Source organism: Molothrus aeneus, chromosome 6, assembly GCF_037042795.1.
Source record: "Molothrus aeneus isolate 106 chromosome 6, BPBGC_Maene_1.0, whole genome shotgun sequence".
NCBI classification, from domain to species: domain Eukaryota; kingdom Metazoa; phylum Chordata; class Aves; order Passeriformes; family Icteridae; genus Molothrus; species Molothrus aeneus.
In genome coordinates, this window is record NC_089651.1 from 31,652,111 (window position 1) to 31,672,308 (window position 20,198).

General features: G+C 38.0%; 1 protein-coding gene across 1 annotated transcript in view; it reads left to right on the plus strand.

Annotated features, from left to right (window-relative positions):
* The first annotated feature begins 1,296 nt into the window (after positions 1 to 1,296).
* Positions 1,297 to 20,198, plus strand: part of LOC136558342 (formin-like) — a 122,717-nt gene continuing 103,815 nt past the window's right edge. The window contains exons 1-2 of the mRNA XM_066552721.1: positions 1,297 to 2,685; positions 4,754 to 4,871. Of these exons, the coding sequence (XP_066408818.1) occupies positions 1,297 to 2,685; positions 4,754 to 4,871 (1,507 nt within the window). The remainder of the gene's footprint in view (positions 2,686 to 4,753; positions 4,872 to 20,198) is intronic.

A 20,198-nucleotide genomic window follows, 5' to 3' on the forward strand; every position in this document is an offset into this window, starting at 1 on the left:
TGTTGCTTGCTTAAGATTACTCATCACAGCTAAATGTATGACTGTAGAACTACCCTTTAACTTGGGTAAATAAAAAAAAAAGTAGCGAAAGTGGAGACTTGTGATGGAAACCTGCTCCAAATGTTACTGACTTTCTGAATATCAACAGGGCTTCAGAGTATTTTGTATATACTTTCTCCATCTGTATTGATAAAAAAATACATAGTATCCATGGTAGTTTCAGTCAACGTTGAGTTAGACAGTTTCGTACATTTCAAGTGTTCTTGTTCGATTCAACTAAACAAATCTCACACATACAGCGGGAAAGTCTGTGAAAATCATCACAGAATATGTCAGCAGAGATTGTTCTGGTTCGGACCCATTCAAGGCTGGTGCCGTAATGGACAAGGCTGTCCGATTCCTAAACAGTTAATTTGGCCCTCCCGGGCGCTGGCCGCTCTCCCGCCGCCCGGCGCTCCCGGTCCCTGGGCGCGGCCGCAGCCTCTGATAAGTACCTGCGTGCACCTCTCAGCAGCAGCTGTGCAGGGCAAGGACAGTGGTAATATGAAACCAGTCTCGTTGGTTTTTGTTCATGGCCCTGGAGGCTGAAATCTGCATTCCAGATGAAACCTCCAGCAAATCGGAAGAGAGTCTCTTTTTTTCCTGCTTTCCTCTGCTTCAAGGGCGCTCACCCGAGTTGGCTCTGCCCGGCCGGGCACTGGGGGCTCTCCAAGGGCTTCAGGAGGGGGCACAGGGAGCTTCAGAGTCGTTTGCTCGGGTTTCCATTTGACATTTTTTGGTGATTATGGATTTACAAAAGAAGTTCTTTATCCTAGTGGAAAGACTATGCAAAGGAATCCGTCAGGAATTTTCTGTTGAAAACCACCCAGCGCTGGCGCACCGGGACAAGGAAGTAGGGAGCAGCCGCGGCGCGCTCGGCCCGGCGGGACGGCTGCTGTAGCTGCCGGGGGCGCGGAGCACCGGGGGACCATCCGTCGGGCTCCAGCCGAGGTTAGTGCTGGGACAAACCCCTCTTGCGCGAGGGAACAAGCTCCGGACGCCGCCGAGAACTGTTTTTTTTACGGTGGGTCGTTGTGCTGCTCCCTTGGCGGAGCGGGAGCCCCGACGGCGGAAGGAGCGGCGGGGCGGCCCGGCCGGGAGCGCGGGAGGCCGGCGGCCTGCGCGGGCCGGGCCGGGCCGGGCCGCCTGTTGCAGCGCCGGCAGCCGGCCCGCCGGCAGCCTGAATGCGCACAGTAAGTGTTGGCTCAGCAGTCAGCAGCACTGCTGCGAGCGAACCTATTCTCTACTTCACGCAACATGGAAGAACATAATGGGATGCCTGACTGTAGTCAGCTTTTAGACCTGAAGAACACAGCAGAAAGCGACCCTAACCCACTCACTACTTTTTCTGTGAAAACACTGTTTGGACTTACAACTAAGCTTGAATCTACAGCTCCTACAGAAGAAACAGTGCTTAAAGCATTTCAACCTTTGCACAGCAATATAAATACTCACGCTAACACCTGGCATGAGAGGAATGATAATGGATGTAATGAGGACTCAGAAAATCAGCACAGCACGGATAGTACCAGTGGCCAGGCTGACCCAATGTCTGGCAGGCAGGCAGGCCTGGAGCTGGAGTTAGCTGACCAAAATGAATTACTTCAGCATTTGAGGTTTGTTCAGCCTTCTTTGTCTGAATCTGACAATGATGACAAGGATGTTATTCTTGTACAAGGTACTTTGGTTCATACAACAAGTGACACAGAATCGGACACGGAGAATAAGGACCTAGACACCGATGAGAACAATGCAAGCAAATATGGGCTAAAAAATGCTGCTTTGTCTGCTGAGGCCTTGGACAACAGCAATCAAAATAAGGAAGAGTCAGAATCAGAAGGGCACAGCAACAGTGATGACACTGTAGATACAGACGACATTGAATTACACCCACCATTCTCTAACCAGCTCCCAAAAGAGCTGGACGGTATTCTACAGTATGACTCCAATGGAAAAGACAAAATGTTAATGGATGAGCAATTCACTCATTTGCTTGCTACAGGAGAATGTCCTCAAGAACTTTCAGATGAAGAACAAAGACCTTCCGTTGATAATATATCACTCCAAAAAACAGCACTGGCTGAAAAGACTTTCCAGCTGCCTGCTTTCTTCAGTGGACTACGTGTCAGGAAAAAGGGACTAACCACAGAAGATGGGGAAACTGTTACAGAAATTAAACCAAGGGAGAATGATTTAGCTCTGCTTAAATTACGACAGCCTGTTAAGAAATCCAATATTGCATCAGGTTTGACCATTAAAAAAAAATCATCTGAACCTAAAGCAAATCCCACTTTTCTAGAACAACTCTCGCATTTGTTAAACATAGACGTCTCCAAGAATGAAGATAGAACTGAGGACTCTGCTGAGGGATCTGGGGAGACCGAGGACAGTGATGAAGCTCAAGAGAACAAAGCCTCCAGCAAAAGAGAACCACGATTTCCCTCTGAGGAGATAAAATCAAGCCCTGCTGAATCTGCACTGGATGCCTTTAAAGCCTTATTCACGCGACCTCCCAAGAAAGAAACAACTGCAGATCCTTCAGAGCTGGAAGCCCTGAAACGCAAAATGAGACATGAAAAAGAGTCCTTGAAAGCTGTATTTGAAAGGTCAAAATCAAAACCTGGGGATGGACCATCAGACAAATCTGTAGGTTGAATTACTTTTTTTTTCCTAAGATCTGGAAGTAGAAGGATTAAATATTCTTGTTTAAGTATTATTGGTGGGGACTTGAGGTCAAAATTTCAGAATTGCTTCTCTATTGGAAATCTCAAATTTTGGATTCCCAGCCAAGGAAATCTTGGGGCTATTTTGTCAGAATTTTTGATCATCTACAGTTGAAGCAGAATTCGGCCACATCTGATGGCAACAGTAAAAGCCTCTCAATTAGAAGTGAGAACTTAACAATCAGTTTCTGATATTAAAAGATCTCTACATGACAGTTCTCCATATGTTAATTATGGCTTTAAATCATTTTGATGCTGCAGATATTTACTGTAATATTATTTAATAGTTTCTGAATCTTGCTCTGTTTTCTTTCACTGAGTATTTTATTTTTATAGGTAGTATTTAATTTTACCTGTAGGAATAATTGTATGATAAGAGTTGTTACAAGAAGTTATGGGTGATTTTCAGCTCAAGACATAGAACAGGAAGGTTTTTTTTCTTGTTTACATGCACATATCTGGCTTTTCAAATATTGATAAGCATTTAACCTTATCTGGGTGTAACTTAGTGATTTCAATTAGACAACTCAAGTTTTTGATTAATATAAGTGTTTGCAAGGTTAATGCTCTTAGGCATATGGAGATGTAGTTATTATATGAAAAAAAATCAATGCACAGTTTTCATACAATCATAAATGGCTTTGAATATGATTTGAACTCTTTAATTAAATGAGTAACCTTTGGGTAGGCATTCCCCCAACCCAAAGTTCTTACAGCCACATCTTTGGGAGATGTAATCAGCCTAGGAGACTCTTGTTGGCTGAAGGGGGAATTGCTTGAAGGATTCTATTTTCAGAATTGGACCTTAAACCTGAAGCTACATAAGTTAGTTTTCTGTGTTAGTTATACTCTCTTTCAAATTTTTATTCTTACGTAATATTAAAAAAGACATGTAAAAATCCTGGTCAACACTTGGGTGAACTGATAATACCAGTTTGTAGTAAATTACCTGTGGGGAGGAGAAAACAGGTATTCATTGGCTGTGGAATGTACAGCAAGTGCAGTCTGAGTGTGCCCTTCCCATCCCTGGCTTGCTCCTTCCTGCTTACACCAGTGGCTGTGCTGGCATCAGCGTTCCTGTGGCTCTCAGCAAACCTATTTGGGAAGCTGTCATCACACACAGTGAGGGAGGAGGCACAGCAGTCAGCAGGAGTGGCTTTTATAAATGTCTGCTTAATGTCCGCTCTAGTGCAAATGTGTATTTTCCCAGGGCAAAGCCAGAGCCTAGGGGTCTAGCCTTTCCTTGCCCTTGCTCCTGTGGGCCATTTATGGGGCCATTTTCCTACAGGGTTGCACTGTTGTTGCAGTTGTGTCTATGCAATTACTTGTAGTAACATGTTGAAAATCAGATTACAGAAATATTGGAGATATAAAAAACCACCCAGAAAATCCCTCTAAAAGAGTGCTTGTTTAGTGGGTCATTCCCCCTCCACCCCTTCCCCTTTTAAAGAGTTATTTTAGCATTCCAGTTGACAGTGCAGTCCCATTAACAGCTGCAGCATTACTTTGATGTGGCAGTATTACCTGGTATGTGGACTGAGCAATCTGCAGGGGGTGGGGCAGGAATTTCATAAACTAGCTCTGCTTCCAGAAAATTATATTGTCAAATGATGTCTTAGGTGAATTGCTCTAATGTTTACTTGTAAGAGGAGCACACTATGGAATATTTAACTCTGGAAGAAAGATATAGGAAAAAATCCTAGCATTCATGGCCATCTCTGTGGTTCACAACAGGATGGACAGCTCTCCACAGTGATGTGAACAGTTTCAACCAATCACTGCATGTCACATGCATTATGCTACTTTCCTCTTCAAAAATATTTTCTACACTGATTTATTTGTGTCCCTTCCAACCAACTGAGCACTGTTTCAATCAGTAGAATGAGACAAATAATCTTTCTGGAGCACATGTGTAGAGCTGAACATGGCAGTTGCTGTTTGGAATCAATTGATACTGCAGATTTTAATTTTTTCTTGTGTAATTTTAACAGCCTGACCTGAGTCCCTCAGAGCAAGATGACAAGACTCCAGGGAGACTCCAGACTGTCTGGCCGCCACCAAAAGCAAATCATGAAGAAGTAAAAGTAGGATTGAAGTACACAGAAGCAGGTAAAACAAAGTGGTGAAGCATTTGCAGAAATTAGGTTCTGACATTTTTAATCTTGTTTTATACAGAGATGGTGATAAGTCATAGTATTTTCTTATCTGGAGAAACAGACCTTATGTTTCGTATGTGTGGTTTACTGCTATTTGTTAATTCTGCATCTGATTTTTAAATGTGAATGGCTGAATATTGTACAAAATTGCCTGTATAAATTCATGAGGAAGGCAGTGGGTTTTCTTGGTAAATTAGGTTATCCATTTCCAGTGGTATTTTGTTCAAATGAGTGGCAGACTGGTGATAGTAGTTGAGTGACTGCCTTTTCTGATGCCTGGGTGCAGGGGGCAGCCCCCTGCTGAACTCTGGTCTGGCTGCAGATTTTCTTCAGGTACTGTCCAGAATGAAGACAACACCATTATTGCAGCATGTGTATGAACAAAGGAGTGCTCATATCCAGCTGGGCCACTTCTGTAGTAGCCACATATGTTGTCCTATGCAAGTGTATGAATGGTTATGTCCAAAGTGCAATGCTAATTATCAGATAAGCTTTTCACAGAAAAATATTTCTTGGGTTTTTTTGTTATTTAGATATTTACATAACATTCTTACAAGGGAGAAAGTGATTATTTTACCCACCAGAACTCTGGTTCAAATTTATATTCTTGAATGTAAAACAGGAAGTCCTTGATATTCAGAAATTAACCATAAACTGAGGAATACTCTGAAATATTAAAGTGAAAGAACATAGGCCATCACTTCTTCAGGTACCTGGAGATTTTAGAAAATACTACCTAGAAAGTGCAAGTAAAAAAAAAAACTTTTATACTACTTTGCTGTGAGAAATTGTTCAGGGTAATGCTGTGTGGTTCTTTCTAATTCCAGGGGATATCCATCTGACGTTTTTGAGAAGCAGTACTCCTATTTGTTCTGTCTACTACTTCTTATTGTTTAGTTGTTCTCCCTCTTTTTTTCAGTTTTCTCTGCATTAATCTTTCTTCATTGTAATGTGGGAATAATAATGGAAGTGTAAAAGTTCCTGGAAGATTGAGAAAACTTGACTTGACAGAAACAACATGGTTCTAATATATAGAATTAAATTAAATAGATAGAATTGAATTTATGGTTCATCTGATTGGTCTGAATTTGGGAGTCTGTTACTTAGATGACCAGGACAGGTATTCAGCTGTTGGCAAGTCGATGTTACTCTTAGATTTTTATTATAGGCTATCTGCTTGCCATATTTAATTTTAGTAAATAAAATTTTTTCCTTCTAATGACTCTAATAATCTGTAATGAAACATATGCTTAAATAAAGAAAGAAAACTGAATTAACAAAAGCTCCAGATTCTACTACTTGTAGAGGAATTAGGTCATGCTTTCTTGAAATTTGAATAGGAAAGGCAGACTGGCTTAGAGCCCATGTAAATTGTTACTCTTGTTACTGTGATATTTTGGGTGGTAGTGTCATCAGCATGTTGATGGTTTGTTTGCTAAGTCAAATTTTTAAAGACCAGATTCTGCAGTTCATTAGTTGCTCCAGCGTCTGGCAGAGGGATTTGAATGAAAACAAACCGCTGGTGATTCAGCTGGGATGAGATGTAAGCAGTGCTTTTAAAGGAAATAGGCAAAGACTGTGTTTGCATGTTAAGGCTATGTTGAGTCTGCAGTGAAGTTCTGGGTGTGCTGCAGAGATTGGCAGGTTGGTTTCTTTCAGCTACTCAGGGATGCCCAGAAAGCAGTTGTAAGTTGCACATGATGGATCACTTAATTGGTTGATCTGAGGACTTGTGCCACTGTTCTAAAGCATTGTGCACAAAAATGAAATTATAGAGTCCCCTACAAGTGGAGCAAGGTGCTGTTCATGAGTTGTGGTGATACAATATACAATACAATAGGGTTCATATTCAATGCTGGTCTTATTGCTGGGATTTGTGGGGTTTTTTATGAATATGAATGTGGCAATACAGCAAAACTTCTAAATTCACATCTTCTCTCTGATAGTAGTAGGTACCTTTAAAGTGCATGTGTATGCTGGCATCTCCCCTCATGCCCCTTTGGATCCAAAATTCCCTTCCAGCCATGGATACATTAGAAGTTTCTTGACTCTCTTTTAAGAAGTGAGCTTCTTAAAAATAAGCTATAATGCAATTTAATCATCTGCATTACTTAAATTGAATCATCTAAACCAAAAACCCTATTTCTTACCTCAGTGTCTTGTCCTGACTACTACGATGAAATGAAAATTCTTGATCTCAGAGTTCAAAAATTGTGTGTGGCGGGGATGTTTGTGATTCCAGTCTTCCTCTACTGATATTCCTGTATACATATCATAAAAATGCTGAAGTGGTTTGTTTTATTAACTTTCAATCAATAATTTCTGTTAGTGTTTTAATTTCTGTACTTAAGGGTTTCATTTACCAAAACAATAGGAATGTATATGAAAACAATAATAAGAGAATGAATTATGAGGTAAGTATTCATTTAATACAGCTTTATTTTAGGCTTAGACAAAATATATGTTCCTATCCAAAGATAAATTTGTCAACGTTCATCTTTGTACTTCTAACATGGTACACAAATATATACATATATTATGAGGTAGCATGTTTGGTTTTTTTCATTTGTCATGATAAAAAAAGGATTTAAGACTGAAAACTTGAAAGTAGGAATACAGTAATCTTTTTTGCAATTCTACACTGTGTCTTTGTTTTACTTTGTTCATCACTATGCACTATGACAACTATGGTAGGAAGGTAGGGATATTGAGGGAGAGTATTCCTGTCTTTTTGATCTTTTCTCACCTCCTTGTCATGTTTTTCCTCATTGTTCTTGTTGCCTAGTGGAAGCAAGAAATTCAGGCTTAATTTGGCCTATGCAGCAGACATCACAATGACTCACAGCAGCTTGGAGGAGTGGCTAACTCCCTCCTGAGGCTCATAGTCTGGCTTGATGTGTGGGAAAGGAACTGAAAAGCAAATGGACATAACAAGGAACACGTGTGTGAGGCTGACTTGGTCTGTTAGGAGTACTAGAAGTGAAAGAAGTTATGGATAAAACTGAGCACCAGGGTTTTTTCATGCGTTTGGTAACTGCTTGTGCAGTTATAATATTGTCTCCTGCAGTATCCAAATCTTGAGTTGTTAACCTTGAATTGAATGGATGATGTTGCAATATTTTGGTTTAATTTATGTTTTCCTAATTCTTTAATGCATGTGTTTCCATAGAGCAAGTGGCTGTGTTGTCAACTGGCTCTCTGTAATTAGCACCAGCTGCTTGCATGGTTCTCTAGAGAAACTAGAACTTCTTTGAAGTGTGTCTAAAATAGCTGAAGTCCAGAAAGTCTGTACTACATTTATGTCCTGGGAGACTAGAAAAAGGGTACTTTAGTTTATAGTTATTCCATGGAAATAATTTCCATCAAAGACATTCCTGTGCATATATTTTTGGTCCTAAATGTCTGTTCCTCTGCCTTCATTTTAAGTTTTTTTTTTTTGCTTTTCCTCCATAATTCTTGGAGAGACTTCCCCCATTTTTAAGCATTAACTCTGACAGAAGGGTAGATCAGTCAGCCATTATGTGTGGTGAAAATATCTAGCCAGATAGAGGAGACAAATTCATGTCTATACTGAAGAAATTAATCTGTGATATTGCATCACATTGAATCCACATATAATGAATATCTCAGCTACTGTGTACCACTTGGTCAGCACTTGCAAACACATGTTCCAGAAAAGGAGTTCAGGCACGGGTTCTGCAGCTCCTGAAACTACTTATGTTTGAAGAACAGTCTCCACATTAAGGTGGTTTAGATATATAGATTCTGTTATTCCTATTAACAATACCATTTTAGTCTTCAGGATCAAACTAGTTCTCTTATATACAACAGAGAGAGTTTAGTCTTTTGCTTAGCAAAACAGAAATGTAAAAAGTAATGAGAGAGAGAAGTATATATGATGTGGGAGAAAATGTTTAAAAAGCCATTTAGAAAATCAATTAATTTAGTGAGTTTTTTTTATTTTTTCATTCAGTGTTTTATTTTAAATTAAAATTTAAAACATTTAAAAACCTAATTTTCTCACAGTCTGTCTGTTCATCATCTTTAAATCTGCAGTGAGGTAATTCTGTCTCCATGGTGCCACAATTTCTAGAACAGTCTGTGAGGATGTAAGCACAATTTCAAGGTAAATTAGAAAATCATGAGGTGCTTGATAAAGGTCTTATTAGACAAAAAAATACCTAAATGGTGAATGAAATACAAAATAGTGGCAGAGGATTAATGCTATGTCTCAAATAAATCAAATCCTTGATCCCCTGTACTCTTAGTTCCCAGCAAGAAAATCACTGTATGGCCATGATGTAGGGCCATATGCCCCAAATGCAGGGAATAACCAGTTTATGTTGGAGAAAGAGGGGTATAAAGGTTGGAACAAAAGGATGAGAGATAAGAGCATGATTTCTTATCTTCCTTTAACATAAGCTTCCTTTGTGGCCTTGAACAGTTTGTCTTTGAAAGAAAGACAATGCTTGATGTTAGGTGTCCTGAAGAAAGTTGTAACAGTGGCTACCAACAGTTGGTTTCATCCTAAGTAAAAGAAAAAAAAATAGTAATTTAGGTTTATTTCATTTCAGTGTGGTGTTCTGGGATTCTGTTATAAATTTTACTGTGGGGAATTAGATCAAGCAGTAGTATAGCAAACAGGATATTTTGCATTGTTTCAAGGTAGTGCTTTAGTGATTGATTCACTGATCAATTTGATGTGACCTCAGAGTGCATAAAGTTTTTGTAAATTATTTTACAACACTTTACTGCATTATTATTGTGTAGCATGACAGGTGCATGTAATTCAGTGTTTCATAATCAGACAGATACACATGTGTGTTCTTGAGAAGCTGAGAGTTTTATTACAAGCCAGATTTTGGTAACCATATGGTATTTTAAAATAACAATGACATTTTTTTCCCCTTACTTATGATAGCTAAAGTTATGATTTGATGGATTCAGAAGGTATTGGGCTAAGATTTACTTCGAAAATTCTAACAAAAACCATGCTCCAAAACAATCAAGCAACAATAATACCCTTTACTTTTCTCTCCCCACCTCGGCTGACAGTCATTCATACTGTGTCTCTTGAGACAGGAACAAAAAGATAGGCACTTGTGGATGATGAATATTTGTTGTTAAGATGTTTGTGTACAATTTTCAGTCTTTTTTTACTACTTTATGGAATGGCTTCAGGAAAGTTTTGGGAACCTTTCCAAGTTACAGTTTATCCATCCGTAAAATTAGGATAAGAATTCTGACCTATTTTTCAAGTCAAATTAAATTCCTTTTCTGTTTATAGGCTCTTAGCCTCAGATAGAGATGCAGAATAGGAAAGAATATTGACTTTTCAAACTTAAATCTAAAAAAAAAAGCTCAGACCAGGCACACAGTTCCAGAATGGTAAACGTACCTAAGGCCATAGGATAAAATGTCCATGCCTTCCCATACACTGAGTATTATATTTTTTCAAGGTGAGACAGAAGAGGAGTTATGCTCCGGTTTTTCAATAAAAATTGTTGCTTTATTTTTGTTATGCATACTCTCTGTAGTAATTTTAGGAGACCTATTGTTTTTGAGTCTGGGTGCATGTTTTGCAGGTGCCTAACAAGGACAGGTTTTACAGAATCCAGAGCCGTGTCTGGATAGACATACATGTGTAGCCACGGATACAAGCACGCTTGAGATTCACATACAGAACAGCTTTAGTCTACTTGGAGTAGAAAGCTGATTTCTAAGTTTAATATTTTCCTAGTGAGAAGATTAATCTGTTGCCTGCATATAATGAAGGCAAATTGTGTGAATTATTTCTTTTACTGTGGTTTTCATTTTGAGATATAGACTGTACTATGCCCCTGAGCAATCCAATTTTGCCAAGACCCAAAAGTCACAGGGTTTTACGAGATGATTCTTGTTATATAATTGAAACACAGTGAAAGAGCCATTGTGTACACAAGAAGAATGACTTTGTATTTTATTTCCATGGTTCTATTTTGAAATATATGAAGCCCTTTGTGTAAAAGAAATGCCTCTGAGTTTTACTGAATTCCCTTTCCTGTTCTTCAGTCTCACTGTTTGCTTGTTGTGATGCTATCTGAAAATTTGCACCTGCATTTAGAACTGATGTTTGGATTTCTTTTCAGTTAAATTCAATATCAGCCCTACCAGGGTTGCTCCCTCTGCTATGGCACAGACATATACTCTGTAATAAATCTGTTCCTCATGTGTGCTGTTAAAAGAGTTACTTGTTTACCATATTGCATTGGTGAATGTGATCCTGTAATAGATTGGTTTTGTAAAAATGAAGTAGGATGTTTATTGAGAAAGAATTCGTGTTGAATGTCCCCAGCAGCAGTACCTCTAGTGTTGCCTTTCTGGGAGGGTGAAATGACAAGCGAAACTATTCATCTCTGCTATCAGGTAAATGAGCTGTAACTGTAACCCCTCACAGCTGAGCAATGGTCAGGCAGATAAGTTACTCAGGTGACTGCTTTTGAATAGTGCTTTATACTGCTTTGCAATCAGAAAGAGGAGTAACTATTTTCTTCCTTTCCATCACAGACAATCAAGAGGATGCTGTTTTTTCCAGCACTGTTTTTTTGTGGATTCAGTTCTATTATTCCTGGGGAATTCAGTGGCTATTGTTAAGATACTTCATGTCCTGTGGTAGGCTTACTCTGTGTTTGTATTATTTAAATATCTGGACAGTATTGGGATACTGGACTATTGGCTTGTTTTGGGCTGTTTATTTTCCACAAGTCCCTCTTCATTTGTTTCCTTTTCTCATGTCTGCCATATTTTCACCGTATGGGAATCTTTACAGTGCTGAGAATTTTTGAAATTTTAGGTTTGGAGGGTTCTTCCTTATCTTAAAAATGAAACAAAAAAACCCAAAACCAAAACAAAAATTAAGCTCAAGTGAAGGATATCTGCTCATTTCCCAGTCTGTGGATTTGGCATCCTTACATGGAAGGAATTATGGGTCTGTAAAACAGTTCAATTTTACTGTAACTAAAGCAGAGAGGATGGGTAGGAGTAGATAGAATGGGGTTCAGGGGAGGAGGATTAGAATCATGTTTTCAAACAACATGAAGTATTATTTTATCTGATCTTCTATCCCTAAAAAATAGGTAATTTTGTGAATTTCTTTGAGCATAAATAAATTTTAATTTCCTAGTTATAAAAGGATGCTTAAATGCGGCTATGCTTTATAAAAACCAGTCCAAGACAGAACAACTTAGATTGTGAAAGTTTCTTGTGTGTATTTTTATTGGAACAAAAGCCTGAAAATTTGCTGCTATTTTATGACTGTAGCCTGGGAGAGCCTGGAAGGTCGCATCAATACATCTGTAAAAATAAATAAAAAGTAATTTAAAAAGTGTAGCTGTGGTGAGTAGGTTCCCTTCTGACATCCGGTGGTTAAAGATGAGAACTACATGGGGAAATAGAGGAGGAAACATATGCTGTAGTAAAGGGGAGTATTGAAAGTGGGACCAAGGGTTACCACGCAGGGAGAAAGCATTGAGAAACTTTCACTATTCTGAAATTTAATGAATCAGTGCAATTATAAGTTAATGATTTTCTTTATACTGCAGGGTGTGGTACATCTCAAGAAAGGTAGATTGCACTCAAGTTTTCTAGCTTTTGTTCTCTAATTACCTTTAAATTGTGTTAACATTATTTTGCATGTTTCCACACACCGAGTTTAATATGTATGGCTTTTTACAAAAATGAGTGTACTGACCACAAGCGGCTATATAGTTCATTTAACTTCAAAGCTTCTGCTTCCTACATGAAGTTTTGAGATTATGGCAGAGAAGTTTCCTAAATTGCTGTGTAAAGTTTGAGGAGTAACCCATCTACTTGAAATGTGAGTTATGGAGATTTCTGTGGGAAAGGTTTTCATGTAAGATTTTATTTAAAATTATTTAAGTAGGTTAGTTCTTTTATTGCCAAAGAAGAAAAGGCAATTCTTGCATTGCACAGTTGTGAACACAATAGTATAATACTGAATAATATTTGAATGTGTGTATTTGCTTTTTGCAACAGTTTTGAAGAGTGAAAATTTCCCTTTAAAACATTGTGACCCACCCTATCCAGTATTTCTGGGGTTGTAGGTTGAATTTTCAGGTCAACAGATTGACCAGTGAATGGTTGTATCTTTTCTTTTAGAAATGTCAGTGAAGAGTGCAGCACACTCAGTATTATAAGATTTTCATGAACATATATTGAGTACATTTGTAAACATTGTTGTTGCTTTGTGTTCAGAAAAGTTCTGTGTGATGATAAAACTGAACATACATTAGACATTTTGATTATGTAGGTTGTCCAAAACATCCAAATTTTATTTCATGATCAGTTTTCTCTGCATTAGGAAAAGCACACATGCTTTAGTGTGTATTTTCTTTGCAAAACAGTGAAGCATGTCTCATACTTTACTAATCATGAAGAATATTTTTTTGTTTTATATTTTATTTCTGCCATCTGCCACCTGGTGGCATATTTTGTCTGTCACATATGTCAGCAATATCAGTCACTGCTATTGCACAGTCTAAAATCTTCTTTTTTAAATGCATGTTTTGGAAATGAAAAACAGAATGAGGAATTCTTCAAAGTGTTCCCACCCCTAACTTCTGTCTTCTAATCAGATTGTAAGGAATTAATCTCTTAGAAAAGTCTAAGCTTTCTGATCTGCTTTGGTCTCCTTCCCTTAAGACACAACATGAAAATACGATGATGAGTGAGCATGATTGTTATTTCCAATTGTAAGTCTTGAGGAATGAATAAAATCATCATATGATATTCTGTGAATACATCAAGCTGAGAGCTTTACAGAAATATTTCTAAGTGTATTCGGTTTGTGTGCCCTGGTTTTGGTACTGGGGGCTACTACAGAGGTGGCTTTGTTTTCATTGTGTTGCATGTGACCCATGGTTAACCAAGGAACACCCATGGGATATTTTTACATGGTAGAAATTTATTTAAGTACTTGCTATTTGATTTTGGTTTTATTTGATAGGCTGAGCTAGTGTTTAGCAACACTTCAGAAATTTGGCAGTAAACTAGCAGTTCATAATTTTTTGCAAGACAAAATAACATAAGGGTGAGCTTCAAACACCAGCTCAGTTATATATTTTTAGTAATGAAATGAAAAGCAGAGGGTGTGCAAGACTACCTGCTAGAATATGAAGCTAATGGGTGTAAAGTACAAGTTCTCTGAGTGAAGCTTAAATACAATCTTACTTATGCTTTTGTCTCTAGCTCACCTAAAGCTTTACAAGGAGGGACCACCAGGTGGGTGGAACAGTATAATGTTGTCTGTCTCTGTCTACTCTTTGGTCTCTCTTGTTACCATAAAGGTCATATTTATCTTTCCTTGATGGAACAGAAGTGATAAAGTCTGAGTCTGCTATATCTACCACTGTTAAGAACTAAAAACTTGTTAAGACTACAGAAGTTCTATAAGACATCAGGAGCTGTTTTCAGAATTCTAGCTTGTGGAACTTCAGTTTCAATGGCTGCTCTCCCACTAAAGTGAGTGGAATTTAGGTTACTTTCTTCTTGTTCTCACATTAGACATGTTGTAATTTGGTAGTGGTTTGTTTTTTTTTTTTCTCTAAAGTCTTTGGAGCAAAGACAGTAGTGAAAATTGACATGCTCATAGATCTTAACATTAGAGTTACGGAAAACTATTTGGACATACACTGACCCTTATTCAGAACAACAACACATGTAAGGCTGACAAAGAAATACGGTAAAATCCCATTGACAACCATGTGAGAGTTAATTAAATACTAACTGATAATGGCCTTAGTAATCATAGATTCATAGTATATTAAGGGATTGGAATAGATCTTAAAGATTATCTAGTACCAACACCCCTGCCATGGGCAGGGCTGCCTTCCAGTAATGAATCAGTAGGGTTATCTTTTGAAGGAAAAGGAGGTTTAATTGTCCTTTAAGAAAAAGAATTAACTATATTAACCTGATATTTGGAAGTTTATTTCACTTATAACCCCTGCTGTGTCTTTGTTTTCTTACTCAGTTTTATACCCACCAAGAGCAGGACATGCGGAGCATTGGCCTTTTCTGGATTTTAAGTGAAGCTTAAGAAAAATATTTTGAACAAATGCTCGTGACTCAGAAGCTCCTTTTAAGCAGCTCTTTTGAATTATCAAATTATAGAATCATAGAATATGATTGGGTGTGAAGGGACCTTAAAGATCCTCTAGCTGCAACTCCCCTGTTAGGGCCAGGGACACTTCCCACTAGCCCACGTAGCTCAATATCTCATTCAACTGGTCAAGTCACTTTTGCAGTTGTTTGCTGAAGTAACTGGCAATACTGAATAAGGCATGTTTCAAAGCATTTATATTTTTCTCTGTATGTTTATTCATTGGGTAATTTCCTGTTGTCATGCTTTTCATAGAATTACAAAATAGCAATCTACTGATTTAAAACTTTGTTGGGATTAAGATTTGTTTTTGTTTTTCTTTTTTTTCTTGATCCTTTTTTGTAATTGAGTTAGGAATACTAGATGTTGGTGAGGATTCAGTGTGATTATCTTATAAGATTTAAAAACAAACCTTATGACCAGGATAAACTCTTACATTATGTCAGTGAAGAACTACTTCTTAATTCTACCATGAAACACCATTTAGATGATGATGTGAGTAGATATCATATTAGAAGAAATAAATCCAAAGTACTTTGAAGCCCTCCTGTTCCCTTTGAAGTTTCATAATGACAGTCTAATCATGTTTGTCACAGCTGCATGGATACTTCGTAGGAAATAAGACGGTGTTAAGGCAATTTTGCATTAATTAAAGCAACTTGTACTGGAACTTGTTAGAATTTCCCTGCACATGCCATTAGTGATCTTAGGTTAGGGAAGTTCTATTGTCTGTATAGACTACCATTAAATGGACTTTTGAGCAGTCTGGTCTGAGACACCTTTCTCCCTCACAATTCAATTGCAAGCATTTCCTATTTTCCTCATGTCCTAGTTTCACCCAGGACCCTAATGTTATTTGATACCACCTTATATCATTGTTGGGGGGGTGGGAGAAAGGGACTCCAGCTTCCAGTCAAAAAAAGCATGGCAGGAGAGGGGAAGCCATGCTCCATTGTTCATTGTCTCAGGATCCAGGGTGAGCATTTTTGCATGTGAATCACCCTCAGTCTTGTATACTTTTGTTATTAATATTGTTACCATTACTATTCCTGTTCTTATCTCATTGCTGTTTCCAGTAAACTGTTCATATCTCAACCTGTGATCTTCATTTTTGACATCTCCAAATCTCAACTCCATCCTGCTTCAGCGGGAAGTGAGAGGGAAAGGAAGAACAAGAGAGCAGTGTGTCATTTGGGGGAGTCTTGGTGGGGGCACTGAACTGGGGAGTGCCATTCCTAAATCTCACTCAAAGTGGGCTCTTCCTCACAGGACTCTGGTGGTGGTGCAGAGTTTTGTAGAAACTCTTAGGTACCTAAAGTTGGAGGCCACTTGTGTTATTTCCTGCCTGCTGGGAAACCAGGCAAGTGGGCAAAAGCACTTCAGTATTGTAACTCAGCTTTCCCTGTAGAAACCATGGTCCCAAATGGGCTCACAGAAATTACAGGTATGTTGCCTGGAGAGCATGTTTATCCTAAAAGGTCAGGAAAAATAATAAAGCTGAGCAGTTGGGGCAATAAATATTGTTGCATTTGTTCATATTCAGATACCAAAAGCCTATGAATACTAGAATATTCTACTTGTTTAGATACTTGGCTTTTATGATTGTTAAGGGTAGATTCAAGCAGTCCTGTGTTACACATTTTATTTGCAAGATTAGCTTTCAGGGCCAAGATTTTAGAAAATGCACTGCTTTAAAAATTAGCCCAATATATTGAATGTATGTTCCTTGTTTCAAGTTTTTGTGTTTAAATTTAAAACTCATGAAGTACAATAACTATTGAAAAGATTGTGCTTTTTGTATAACTTAATCAGGATAAGCTGTCCATCAATGGCAGCTTTCCCGTATTGGACTACTTTTTTCCCTATATGTAAGTTTTGGTATCTGTCAGCTTTCTGGGTTCCAGGTACTTTTTAATTTAAAAATTGCTATTCAAGAGAACCTGAATAAAACTTCTGGTGCCATACCTATGTACCATACCCCTAATGTTCTTTGTGTATTTGTACAGTTTTCACTCTAGCAGATGTTGATGTCTATAAGGGTATAGGCATTTGTCCACTGTTTCACAGAGCGTGATACTCTGTTGTTTCACACAGTAGATGTTTGTGATTCTATAACAAATTCCATGTCTGATGCTGTACAGCACTTTAAGCTCTTTGTTCACATCGTGTCTATCTTCCTTATTCAACCATTTTGAACTGTTTGGGGTTGCAGCTTCAGTTTTTCCATTGTGCTTCAACAAAAGTTATTTATCTGTTCACATACTATGTTTGATAAAATTACAGGACACAGAGTTACTTCCTCCTTGCACTTGGTAGCTAGTTAAAACACAATTTTATTTCCTTCTTGCAGCCCATTACTTATGTAGATGTTAATTCCAGGCTTTAACTGGAGTATTTCAAATGTTGTAGTACCTAATGATGAAGAAAATAATGTATTTTCCAGATGGACTGGTATTGTTTTAGTTCGTGTTATCTTTATATGATCCATATTGACAACATACTTTAAAATCATGAAGCAGACTGATAGCAAACATGACAGTTAGGGAAGGAAGGTTATCCTGTTTGCACTGGTTCTGTCTTTGCAATGTTCAATGCTAAAGTAATTTTTTAAAAATCAGATAAAATACTAATTAGATTTACTTCTTCCTGCAGTTGCACGTAAGCAGAACCAAATATAGCATGGCTGGAAGTTATGATACTTTCTAATATTGACTGTATCAACGGTTGGCAGAACAGGATCATGATAATTATGTAGTTCATCACTTCAAAAATTGTGGTTTATTTTTTCCCAAGCACCTTATAAGAACATTCAGTTGAACAAGGAAATATGAAATATATATGTTACTATCAAAAACCATTTAGCAAGCTACTCATTAGGAAAAAAGTAAGACAAAAAACTGTAATAAAAGAATAGAATTGAACTGGAAAAGTAAGAGTTGAGAATTTGCAGCTGATGCAAAGTTAGTAGAAGTAGGGAAGACCTGAATGCAAATTTAGCATTCTCTCATCAGAATGTTATCTGCTGGCTATGGCAAAAGTGCAAGTAAATGGAAATAGATTATTTTTTTTACAATGAATAATTGATTTATTTTTCCAACAACAACATAGAAAAAGGAAATTTTGCATTTTCATGTCACTATATATCTTTAGTCATCACTGAGGTCTCTATACATTTTCCTATGTACTTTGCCAACTTTCAGATTACCTTCAAAAACGTTTTAGTGAAGCATTTTACAATGACATGATATTATGTTGCTAGCTATCAGCAAATGTAACAAATATTTGTTTAAGGCTTGTTAATGTGTTTCTGCTTCATCTCACTATCTTAGAAAAAATGATCAGTTTTATGAAAGTTTGCTTTAGCTTCAGTGGGTTATAATTATTGATTGCAGATAGCATCAGGTTACAAAAATAAAGAAAATCAAGAATATGTCCAAGTGGGCAACAGCTTACATGATCTATTACATTTTTCTTGGGATGGCATGCTCTGAAAACAAAGGAAAAAGTAGTAAATTAGAAGTAGTAAATAAAAACTGAGACTCCAAGCTGTTTGGAGTGGAATCTGTGCAATGGGATTGTTTACTTTTTTGCTTGATTGCCCTTTGCAAATGAGTGACTTTTAAAATTATTTTCTCAGTAACAAAATCCTAATTTGCATGTGGTAATTTTTTAGGATTGGTGCATTTAGCACTTGAATCTGATTTTTATCTGATTTGTCTCAAAAGTCCTTAGGAGTAATATCTGCTTAAGGGGAAGATAAATTTATGCTCTACAGCCACTGTCTTCTTGCAGGCACATTGGAGACCAGGCAAGTACAACAGGATATTTGTAGAATCAGCCTTCTGTTATGTGTCATAATAAAAGAATTTAAAGCTTCAGCAAATTGACATTGAGGTGTTTGAGCATGTCCAGGGCAGCAAAACTGATGAAGGATCTGGAATGTAAATCCTATGAGAAGCAGCCAGTGTAGCTGGGGTTGTTTGTTCTGGGGAAAAGAAGGCTCAGGGGAGACCTATTGCTCATTACCTGCAAGAAGGTAGTAGCCAGGGGTTGGTTTCTTCTCCCAGTTAACTAGTGCTAGGATAAGGTGAAATGGCCTCAAGTTGCACCAGGGGAGGTTCAGTTTGGGTATTAGGAAAAGTGTGGTTAAGCACTGAAACAGGTCACCACCCCTGGAAGTATTCAAAAAATAAGTAGATGTGTCACTTCTTGATACGGTTTAATGGTCATGGAGATACTTGCTCAAAGGTTGGACTTGATCTTGGAGGTCTTTTCCAACCTTAATGATTCTTTGATTTTATGAAAATGCAACCCCCCCTGACATTGCACAAACTAGGTAAAGAGTCACCTTGTGACACGAGGATCAGCTTGGACCTATAATGTAGGGTGTAAAAATGAGATAGCTGGGTGGTGCATGATATCAGGATCAGTCTGAGCACACATTGAAACACAGAAAGGTCTGACTAAACATCAGGAAATTATTTCTCACTGTGAAGGTGACTGAGAAACTAGCACAGGGTGCCCAGAGAGGATGAGGAGGGTCAAGATTCCTGGAAGAATTTAAAAACTATTTGGACATGGTCCTAGGCAGCCAGCTCTGGGAGAGGTGGGGTTGCAGACCAGAGGTCCCTTCCAGCCTCAGCCATTCTGTGGTTTGTGATTAGAAGCTTTTCTCCCTGTCAGTCTGGAAGGTCCCTAAGGTAGGGCAGCACCAGGAAGTGGGAGGTGCAGTTCAGCTGCAGCCTTGTGTCTGGGCTAGCACTGAGACCTGCCCTCAGGTGTTCATGTGTCTTGGCTAACAAGGCCAAATGAGTTCCAGTGGTTATGTGAGAATCAGGCTGGCTACAGAGCCATATCAAATTTCTTCAACTCTGGCATTGTTAATTTTTAACCTAGATAAATCATCCAGTGATACGTTGGTATTTCTGGATTTTATGCTAGTCTACATGAATTTTTTTAGTTAAATGGAATTTAAGAATTAAGTAGCTTATAAAGCCTGACTTATATTTTGTTTCTCCTATAGTTCCTTCTGTTAAAATGTCGTTATTGTTTACTTTGCTGTTTTGATTTTTACCACCCTAAGCAGCATTCCAACACCACTGCATAGTTAAACTTCATTAT